Raw genomic sequence first — 11935 nt, 5'->3', positions numbered from 1 at the left:
CCATTCTCTAGCCTGCCGCCGCGCGGAACACATCTTGAGAAGATGCTGGACAAACGAGTCCTGCTCGTGTTGGCTTCGTGCGTGTGCTCGTTGCTAACGTACTCTTTTCGTGATGCAGGTAAGCCGATGTTCAAAATACTTAAATAAAAAATGAGTTCACAACAAGCCCTTCCATTTGGTGTGTCACAAGATGTACATAATGTAATTCGAAAACTTTCATTATTGACGGTACAAGTAGGTACACACTACACATCCATGTTTGGGTCACCGACTTACATACAATATATGTAGCCAAATAGGTACCAAATTTAGATTCAATCGGTCCAGTAGTTTCGGAGCAAATTGGCTGTGACAGCTACAGACGGACATACAGACACATACACGAGTGATCTTATAAGGTTTTCATATCTTAACTCTATAGTTTCCATATTTTCCTTTCGATTTATGAAACTCTATAAATTCGAATACGTTACTAAAAAAAAACATTTTGAATTACGTGTAGTAAATGGCACAATCATCAAAAAAATCTCGAGCAACGAGGTTTCGTACTTTCTTCTTCTTTGTCAGCCCCTCCCCTAATTATACTGAGGATTCATGACTGACATTCCGTACGAACTTACCTATATTATTATTATTTCGACTCCCAAAACTTAACTTTGCCATTGGAAAACTGTTGTCCCCTTACATCAACATAGGTCGCAATTTATTTTCCAACTGAAAATAATTTTATTACACTCAAGGGAATCAAAATGTATAGGGTACTTCCTGTTGACCTAGAACTATGAAATTTGGCAAGTAATATATATCATCTTATACTACAAGAGAATAATCAGAAAACTCCCTCACTTCGTTCTGGTCATATCGGTGCAAAGTTAGTTTAGACAGACTCTACCGGTACCGTGCTGCTGTCGACGCTCTCATTCAAACTCTAATTTTCAGGGCACCTCGCAGAAAGCCAGTCCGTGTTGGACCCGGACGGCCAGCTGGTGCTGAAATGGCGCGTAGACTACGCGAACCGAAGGGTTCAATTCCAGTTGCTGGTGTCCGAGTCAGCACCCGTCTTCAAATGGTTGGCGCTCGGCTTCTCCGACAGAGGGGACCTGAAGAATTCAGATGTGTGTGTGCTGTGGACTGATTATAACGGCTCTGAGCACTTCGAGGTACATATTTATTGATTATTTTAATTAATTTTAATGTTTTAAAAGCACTGGTGGTCTAGCGCTAAGAGCGTGTCACTTTCAACCCAGAGGACTTCAAACCCCGGCTCGTACCAATGAGTTTTTCGGCACTTAATGTACGAAATATCATTTGATATTTACCAGTCGCTTTTCGGTAAAGGAAAACATTCTGAGGAAACTGGACTAAATCCAATAAAGCCTAGTTTATCCTCTAGGTTGGAAGGTCAGATGGCAGTCGCTTTCGTAAAAAAAGAGCCTCCGTCAATTCTCGGGATTTAGTTGCCAAGCGGACCCCAGGCTCCCATGAGCCGTGGCAAAAATGCCGGGACAACGCGAGAAAGAAGAACTTTAATGTTTTATGTTAGGAGCTAAGGAGGATGTTACTGTTTTATTTTGTTTTAGTAAGTTTTCAACTAGGTACTTTTAGTTTAATTGAATGACAATTCTTATTACTACCTCATCGACGAGTTTTAACCTTTTAACCTAAATTATCGGTTTGCCTTAGGAGGACGAGGCGGTAGCCTGAGATAAAAATTCTTACCGGTTTTGGGATCTTCAAGTACTATTTGACTTTTCACGTTTTTAATTTGGTTTAACCGTCCTTTAACAGTAAAATATGCAAATCTACATTAATATACAATTAGGTCGTAGTTCAATCATAGCCTGAGTGTTTCTTAAAAAAATGCCACCTTCATGAATTCTGTATTTTTTTATACATTTTGTGTTATTTCTAGTGTACGGACGGACAAGTGGTGGCATTTTGAACAGAGCAGGAAATGGAGTCGTTATTATCTACTAACTTTTTATGATTGAATGAATAAATTCAAATTTTATATGATATTTACTTTACTCATAAAATCTATTTCTCGTGCTCTCTCACATTCAACGAATATACTTTTTAACCATGTACAACCTTAATTGATTACTGACCAAAAACTTTATAAACTGTAGATACGACAAAATAATTTGATGTTGTCAATTTAGTTATGTTATATGTCTGTATGTGTTTTTGTAATACGCTAAGCTAATAATTTAAAACAGCATGACAGCAGAAATATAAATGAAACCATACGATAATAATTTAAAACAGCATTACAGCAGAAATACAAATGGATTTAACCATACGATAATCTTGTATATAAGGATAACAATAGCATGTACTGTATATAATGTGAAATATATCTAACACAAATGAAAAAATATAACATTGAAATTCTGTTAAAAGTAAAAATCACCAAATAAATTGTAGAAACCAAAACGATACCTTTGTCTACGACTTATGTATATTCCTAATTGCTTGCAACATCCCTTGGATACGAGTAAATCATCCAGAATTTAGAAAGTTCTTTGAAAAATATCTCGACAAAAACAGAAAGCTTCCTGAAGACACTGTCTTAAGAAAGTATTACCTTGCTAAAATATATATTGCAACAGCTCACAAAATAAGTTTTTTTTTTTGGATTCTAATTTATGGCTTGCAGTAGATGAAACGCTTGATGATGTTGGCAACTGCGTGGTAAACGTAATTATAAAATCACTAGATGATGCATTGCAAATGCCATATTTACTAGCATGTAAAGTCGTCAGACTTGTAAACGCTAAAACAATTGCATCTGTGGTTGATGAAAGCTTAAAATTTTTGTGGCAGGACAACTTCTCCGAAAAATAAAATATTTTTTTGATATTCTGTACACCTAGGCGACTCCATTTCCCGCTCTGTTCAAAATGCCCACCACTTGTCCGTACGCTAGTTATTTCTATTCAGAATCACGAACTCATTTTTTCCCCATATACTTTGTATGGCGGTAATAATTAGGAAAGTTTCAAAAATGTATCAAAATGATGGGACTCTTTTTTCTCCTATAAGGATGAAAAGGGCTCACGAATCTGACTAGAAATAACACAACAGTGCCAAAAAAGGTCACAAAAAAATGGCAAAAAAGAAACGGTCGTCTATGATCCTAACCTAATAAAAGTACCGACCTAAACATAGCAATAAAAAGGACTGATCACCAAAATAATTAAACTCTGACCTAATAACTAATATTAAAGTACCTAATACAGATATGATGCTTCTTCTAGGACATGCACGCTGACGGCTCCGGGCGGCTGCTCCGTGACCCGCGGCAGGACTGTGAGGGATTCCACCTCGACGGCCGAACGCGCACCATCCTCTTTGAACGCCCCTTCGACACCTGCGATGATCATGATTACGTCATAGAGGTTTTCACATTTTAACCTTATCTACTGATTTACCGTAACAAAGTTTTTTTACAAAAATGTAATCTTTTACCGCATACCGGTTACGTCATCAACGCTAACGTTTGTTCTTTTATCTATTTTACCGGTCGGTTATTAACGATAAAAGCTCCCTGACTATTTTAAAAAGGCTTTCTTTTAATTTATATTAACTTACAGTAAAGGTAAAAAAAAATTTTTTACAGGAAGGCACAGTCCACGTGGTCTGGGCTAGGGGCACCGACAAACTTTTCTCATCCCAAGGGCTCTGCTTGACTTGCACCTCGACAAAAAACCATGGCTTCATCAGAGTACGGCTCATGACTCCTGTGAACTCACCCAAACCTGAGGGAACCCAGTACCACGTCACCAATAAAGACCTTAAGGTTCCAAGCCGTGACACTACTTATTGGTGCAAAGTGTTCAAGTTGCCTGATTTCATTACTGAGAAGGTTCATCATATTACACAGGTTTGTCTAGTCTATAGATTATTGAACCTTTTAGCTCTAAATAATTTAAAGTTAGTTCGAATTTAGCTATTCAGTTAAGAGGATAGCGGACGGCGGCTTTTCCATACAAAAATGAAAATAATAGAGATAGTATGACAGATATTGTATCGATTATATATGTAATTTTAGAAGGCATTGTTTAATTGTTTGTTTAATTGCCTAATTGTTTTTTTTTAAGTTTCAATCGATTATAACTCGAGGAAATGAAGGCTTGGTGCACCACATGGAAGTTTTTTACTGTGACGTGGATCCTAAGAACGAGGTCCCGTTATACGAGGGTGATTGCTTTGCTCCGGATAGACCTGAGATTACCAAAAAATGTTCTAAGGTGAGTTTTCTCTTGCTATTCATTTACTGATGTTATAACAAATAGTACTAGTCACTGCGACTTTCTCATTTTAGGTATGAATTTCTCTTCACCCATCATTACAAACTTCCATGTTTACATATGTAAAATACATTTTTCATTATTTTTTTCAACAAACTCTTTTTTTATTAACCATATTACCATGTCAAAGTCTTCAGCCCACACACACAGCCTAATAGAGTCAGACCAAGCTAAGTTGGCAGCGATTTTGATAACAGAGACTTCGAAAGTGTTAAACAAACGTCATAATTTCATAAAAGGTTGACGTTTAAAATAACACTTGCGCAATCTGTGCTATCAATATCACTGCCAACTTAGCTTAGACTGTCTCAGCCCACTTTCCACTTATATAAGTGATGTGCGAAGGTAAAAGCGGCATGGGCGATGGGCGCTCGTCCGTTTACGTACCCTGATGATGCCGGTCTACCGCTTGGTGGGTCTCAGGCAAGCAAGTTCGTCATGCTAGAGGTGCACTACAACAACCCTGAATTAAGAAAAGGTATTTATTAAAGATATTTTTTTAGCTAAAGGCATTTTTAAATGGCGTAGCTTTACGTTGCCATTGTCATCTTGGCTTTTTTCGATTGCTAATAAATTCTGCTGGCTGCTGCTGCTGCCTCTATGAGTAAATTTTGTACGAGTAAATCGAGTACTTAGTCGACGCCAAAACCAATTTCGTTATACCTACTTAGCCAGCAATTATCTAATTACCGGCTAAATAGGTGTAACGAATTCAATCGATGAAACAAATGCTGAAATATAATGAAAATCGCATGCAATTATCGGTGAGGTGTTTAGAGGCCCTAACGCGGTAGTTTTACCAGTCAAGCGACATGACATCATATTTTCTTACGTTTATCTAACGCACTTTGTGATACACATAAAGCCCGACCAGTCATATATATTGCGGAATTTCATTGGAACTAAATTTTTCATACTCCACTGAACTGTCACCCTGTACATGAGAATAACATCGCCCTCTTGACAATATATATATATATATATATATATATATATTGCTGGTCGGGCTTTACACTGCTAGGTATGATTATTTTTGAAGTTTGAAGTTGTACGGTGAAGATCCTTATCGCACAACGCACGGTACGGACTTGGCGGATGGGGGCAAGGCGAAAAAAAGTGTAAAAAATTATCGTCACGAGTTTCCTTCACGACCTTTTCTTAACTTCGTTCCAATCGAGTGCTTCATGAACATAAATTGATTTCCTCATATGTAAGACGACCGGTTTGGCCTAGTGGGTAGTGACCCTGCCTACGAAGCTGATGGTCCCGGGTTCAAATCCTGGTAAGGGCATTTATTCGTGTGATGAGCATGGATATTTGTTCCTGAGTCATGGGTGTTTTCTATGTATTTAAGTATTTATAAATATTTATATATTATATATATCGTTGTCTAGGTACCCTCAACACAAGCCTTATTGAGCTTACTGTGGGACTTAGTCAATTTGTGTAATAATGTCCTATAATAAAAAATAAATAAAAAACCGGCCAAGAGCATGTCGGGCCACGCTCAGTGTAGGGTTCCGTAGTTACTCTTCCGTCACAATAAGCTAAACTGGAGCTTAAAGTATAGTAAATTGTTAACCAAGGGATGAAACGGTACCTTTCACCTGAGTTAAACAAATAGGCAAATATGCATAATCAGTACCTAATTAAAATAAGTCTTTTTACTATGAAGGGCAAACTTTTTGCGATAACTCAAAAACAGCTAAACTGATCATGTCCGCTATAGTTTTCATTTAATGTCTTTCTTAAGCTCTACTTCCACGATTTTTTTCATATTTTTTGGACCTATGGTTCAAAAGTTAGAGGGGGGGGGACACATTTTTTTTTTCTTTCGGAGCGATTATCTCCGAATATATTCACTTTATTAAAAAATGTTTCTTGAAAACCCCTATTAGTTTTGAAAGACCTTTCCAACGATACCCCACACTCTAGGGTTGAACTGAAAAAAAAATTTCACCCCCACTTTACGTGTAGGGGAGGTACCCAAAAAAAAATTAAATTTTTAGATTTTATTGTACGACTTTGTCGGCTTTATTGATTTATATATCCATGCTAAATTTCAGCTTTCTAGCACTAACGACCACGGAGCAAAGCCTCGGACAGACAGACAGACAGACAGACAGACAGACAGACAGACAGACAGACAGACGGACATGGCGAAACTATAAGGGTTCCGTTTTATGCCATTTGGCTACGGAACCCTAAAAAAGTGATGTGAAAAGCAGTACCTATGTGTCACATGGCAGCAAAAATATTTCCACCTTAGGCGTTAACACTTGAATCTGTCACGACCTTCTCTTAACTTCGTTCCAACCAAGTGTTCCACGACAATTACGAATAAAAAAAATAGTGAATCTTTCATTGGTAGAAAATAATGCTAATTATTTCTTTACTTGGTTAAGTGCTGTTATTTCGTTCTCTGCTGTCTATATTTTTGTAATTTTAGACTGGGTGGATAGTTCCGGCATCATGCTCTACGTGACCTCCAATCGGCGGAAATACGATGCGGCGATCATGGAACTGGGCCTCGAATATACGGACAAAATGGCAATTCCACCAGGCCAGGACGCCTTCCCGCTAACCGGTTACTGTGTGCCGCAGTGCACAGGCGTTGTAAGTTTACCGTCATACATTCGCTAAAATATATATTAATGTAATGAGAAATGTCATTGCAACTCATACCGGTTTAACCGGTTAGTGGTGGTCAAAAGGTTAATCCGATAGGTATATGAAAAAGGTACTAAGAAGCTAGTAATTTTTACCCATAATGTTCAAATTCATCTGCAATATCGCGATTTCAAAGAAAACTTGAAATTTTAATATTTTTAATACGTTTTAACTTACACTAGCTACTAAAACATGATAAGCACATAGAATAGGCCTCAATATGTGGCCCTTGACTTTTTTTTATCATAATATAATATATTTAAAAATAGATAAAACATTTTTTACCTTGGTTCCGAGGTATCGTTAGTGCGGCATTATAGTGTGCTTTATATTGATATACAGTTAAATAAAATAAACATTATCCACAAATATAAAAATCAATACTTGCTTTGGGGACAAAAAAACAAAAAGTACAATGTCCCAAAATATTTATGTGAATTGAGTTAGACCAAGATAAGTCGGCAGCGATTTTGATAGCCCAGTCTGTGAAAGTGTGACATGACGCATAAAGAACACTTGAACAGTCTGTGTTTTCAAAATCGTTGCAGAGTTATCTTGGTCTAACTCTGCTTATTAAAAGGAATACGAATGAACGGTTAATCTGATGTCTCCAGGGTCTGCCGGCGGAAGGCATCGTCGTCTTTGGCAGTCAGTTACATACGCACTTGACGGGTGTGGCGGTCTGGACAAGGCATTCTCGGCGCGGCGTCGAGCTGCCAGTGCTGAACCGTGACATGCATTATTCCACGCATTTCCAGGAGATCAGGCTGCTGCACAAACCTGTTAAAGTACTGCCGGTTAGTCACTTAATCAAGCCACCATTTCCACCATCGTGCCTATACCTAATAATATAGCTATACCTATACCTTTCAGCCATTCTTGTATAAACCATATAGAACCAATGTTTGATCTCATTATACCTACCAAGAATATATAAAGAGCACAATATATTATTTAAACTGAATAGGGTAGACTTATTAAAAATATCACATAACCAATTAAAAATACATTTGCACAAACTCAAGGTACATTGTAAGTTTTAAAATAATTGTACGAGTATCTTTCACAATTTAGAATAGAATAGATTTTTTTTTATTGCAAAACCATTTTTTTTTAATGCAAACAGCACCACAATAGAAAACAAAAAAAAAAGTAAGAAAGAAGATCTAATAGACTAAACAGTTTTAATTATAACTACTTGTAATTTATACTAACATGCAATAGTTAACAGTGATGATGCTTTAATAGAGGCTACAAATGGACACCACTCAGCATATGCTCCAACATATTTATGCTACAGCGCTGGTCTTCCGTGGAATTTGAAATTCGTTCTAACAAAAATTTCGATGCAGTCTGTTCATTAACATACATTTGCGATAATCTAGCTGTCAATACTGCAACTTTAGTGATTAAATGTACTACTTATAATGGAAGCAAGAATTGTTTTATAAACTACTTAATTTAAGATTTATGTAAGCAAGTACTTGAATTACTTTCATATACATGTTATTGCGTCGTAATTTCACTAATTCTAAATATGTATTACACCTGTTGGCCAAACTTAAAAAAAAAGTATTAATAGTTTTTTTTTTATTAAGTAGTTACGCTCTTATAACGAGTTGCTTAATTGAGCTAGCTTACCACTTTTACGAGTACTTAGCTTCTAATATCAAGTTTGTCTCAACATAACGTGACTATTATTTGTAATTTAGGGTGACTACTTGGAAACAACCTGCATCTACCGCACGTTGGACCGCCCTAACGCCACAATCGGAGGCCATGCCATAACGGACGAGATGTGCGTGAACTACATCCACTACTACCCCGCCACCACGCTCGAGGTCTGCAAGAGCGCCGTCTCTAACGCCGCCCTGGAGAGCTTCTTTAATTTTGAGAGGAAGTACGCAATCGTTTTTAAAACATAATCTTATTTATAACTCAATATACTTTATTCTATGAGTGTATTGTCTATGTAGAACCCCAAGGACCAGAAAATAAGTGGGAAAAGAACAATGCCCAAGTGTTTTAAATGCAAGGCCGCCCTTCCGTGAAAAGCCAAAGCCTTTCTTTAGGTCCTTTAGGCCCACAGAAAAGTCCAGGCCCTTAAACCTATTCGAAGCCTTCAGCCTCGCTTACATGTTACCTGAACATCAAGGGTTTAGATTGCCTCATGCGTTCAAAATTGGTTTTGAAGTAAATTGACTCTCAACACCCTAACCTAATCGGCATAACAGTTAGATTTTATTTTCTTTATTGGAGAAACAACAGAAGCAAGTATGTACAATAATAATATTAATGATAAGTTATACAGTGCAATAGACGTGCACCTACCTCCTAAAACGCTCTCACTAAGAACTATACATAATATAGATAAGGTCATCAGTAAACTAAACTAAACCTAACGCACTCTAGCGACTAGATGGCAATGAAACAAATTGCACAAAGATGAATACAGGTACTACGACAGACAGGTACATGTATTCACAAAGGTGAATACTGGTAGATTGAGAAAATGAGAAAGAAAAGAAAAGAAAGTTATAAAGTCGGGTCATGTACATCTTCCTGTCCGCTAATTAAAAATAAAATTATATTGCTTATTTCAGCTGGGACAACATGTCAATCTCCAAGTCTTCACCACCTCGCCAGAGCTACTTGTCCATAGACCCGTGGAGCCCGCTACGAGTAAACTCATTACACACGCTTTATACAGAGTCGCCGATATCAATGCAGTGCAACCAGTCCGATGGGCACCGTTTCCAGGTAATACACACCTAATATTAAATATATGTATAGCTTTTACATATAACTTTGTAACCTTTACACCATGGTTTCATGGAGCCTACTGCGAGAGAGCTGGCGCTACCTGATGTTACCCGATAACTTTGTTTATAGGGAGCGTGCATGAACTGTAGGAGGCAGCCCAGGAGCCGTCAGATTTTTGGCGCGAGTCGCAAATGTGATGTCTTTTGTTCCGATGTAGCCCACAAGATGGCATCAGAACCTACTACGCATAAGAAAACACGTGACGTGTACATGTGCATGTTTATGGTTTCGATTCAGGCCACAAGATGGCAGACTCTCCAACGCGCACGGTCCCTATAGACATGTAAATTGTTGCCTCCATGCCAAATCTATCCGTATATAGAACCGTTGAGCCCACTCATAGTGTTTGCTACATGTTCATAGAGCGGCCGATATTCATGCAATTTAATCAGTCTGAACCGCAGTGTGTAAATAATAATATACTATGTGTATATAAAAAAAAAATATTATACTACACAGCCATATAATCATACATGTTATCATTATATTTGTATGTATTTGTTTCAGGGTGACTGGGAAGGTTTGCCTATCCCCAGAATCAAGCTTCCCCTTCCAGCCGAACGACGTGTTTGTCCTAACACCCACAATGGAATCCAGTTTAAAAAATAGATAAATAAAAACATTACCAATCAATCACGACCATAATTATCAATGTCGTACCCTAATCTATTTCCAACTTTATTTAATGAGTATTAGTTACTCATACTAGGTAGATAAGTTTGGCAAATGGTCATTGTCACTTGAGCATGTCTTTTTTATCCTAACCGTCACTATCATTACCATCTGCCAAGTTGGGCCTGCCAAACTGTACCTAAGGTAAAAGTTCTAGTGCTCGACGCTGCACTAGTTACCGACATGGGCACTTTATGTCACAGAAATATAGGTTAAATTTGAACAACGAAGATTTTTCTGTATTCAAACTTAATCCTTGTCACTTTGACATAAAGTGCCCATGTCGAGTACTAGTGCAGCGTCAAGCACTAGTACTTTTACCTTACTTAAAAGAATATGGTTAAAAATAATAAAAAGACTTGCGTACACATATTACCCTACTCGTTGTAGTTACTAGTACGAGTACGAGTAGTAAGTAGTTGTTAAAAAAATAGCTATATGACTGTTATTATATTAAAATTTGAGCCATATAAGAAAAGCCTAATAATAATGTTGTGCTTAATATTACTATACGCATGTTGAATAATGAACCCAGATGTATCTACGTAGAATTTATTTATTTAATATGAGTATTATCATTAAAAATAAAAAGAGTAATAAATAGGTGATAAGGTTAGTTAGATCTCAAAATGTAAATATGGATTTAAGCATATATATCAAATATTTGAAAAAAAAACAGACCATAATAAAGTTGGCTGAATATTAGAATTTGTATTTTAATACCTCGTTGACATTGTCGTACACGCATGAAAATAAAGTAAAGCCTGAGAACCAGTTATTTAACCCCGAAATAGTGTCGCTGCAAAGAGCTTACGTATGGCAATAATGTGCGTACGTCATGTATAGTCGGGTTAGTGGGCATTGGCTTCATGTTGATACTCGTAAAATGTCAAAACATTGCTTACAGAGAATTCGGTTCTTTCAATTTACCTATTCGTCAAAATCTGATTCTAATAAATATTCAATATTTATATATTCTTCGTTTTCTGACTCTGACGAATTCTGATTTTCATCAGATGTTGTGTCGCTTTCAGGACCACCAACCTCGATTATAAAACGTTCAGTCTCCAATTCGATTATAGGACTTTTATTCCTATAATCGTCTTAAATTTTTTTAACATGGTCACATCAATTGCTCCAATTTTCTTGAGTTACTTCCTATACGATAATATTTATTAAAAAATTTAATCATTAATGACATAGACTGAATTCAAAATAATTTACTTAACTCAACTAAATTCTCAACATAAAATAAGTTTTATACCTGAAAACTATCTTCAACAAGCTTTAGAAAAGCCTTATTATCGATAGACACATTTTTAGTTGCCACTTTAGCTTTTACAATGCTCCAAATCATCTCAATAGGATGTAAATCACAGTGATATGGCGGTAACCTTATCACTTTGTGTCCGTATGTGGAGAGAATCGTGTCTATTTCATACATTGGTTCAGGTTTG

The 11935-nt window shown here is 36.9% G+C and overlaps 1 protein-coding gene across 1 annotated transcript; it reads left to right on the top strand.

Moving 5' to 3' along the window:
* LOC133524393 (tyramine beta-hydroxylase) lies at positions 1 to 10439 on the top strand. Its single transcript, XM_061860378.1, has 11 exons — positions 1 to 118; positions 940 to 1160; positions 3261 to 3401; positions 3623 to 3886; positions 4104 to 4253; positions 4659 to 4791; positions 6763 to 6929; positions 7598 to 7780; positions 8696 to 8883; positions 9587 to 9743; positions 10314 to 10439. The coding sequence occupies exons 1-11, from the start codon at positions 43 to 45 to the stop codon at positions 10413 to 10415; spliced, it is 1782 nt and encodes a 593-aa protein (XP_061716362.1). The 5' UTR covers positions 1 to 42; the 3' UTR covers positions 10416 to 10439.
* Positions 10440 to 11935: the final 1496 nt, after the last annotated feature.

Source organism: Cydia pomonella, chromosome 13 (genome assembly GCF_033807575.1).
Source record: "Cydia pomonella isolate Wapato2018A chromosome 13, ilCydPomo1, whole genome shotgun sequence".
NCBI lineage: Eukaryota > Metazoa > Arthropoda > Insecta > Lepidoptera > Tortricidae > Cydia > Cydia pomonella.
The sequence above is the reverse complement of the archived record's forward strand: the minus strand, read 5'-3'. Positions and strand labels throughout refer to the sequence as shown.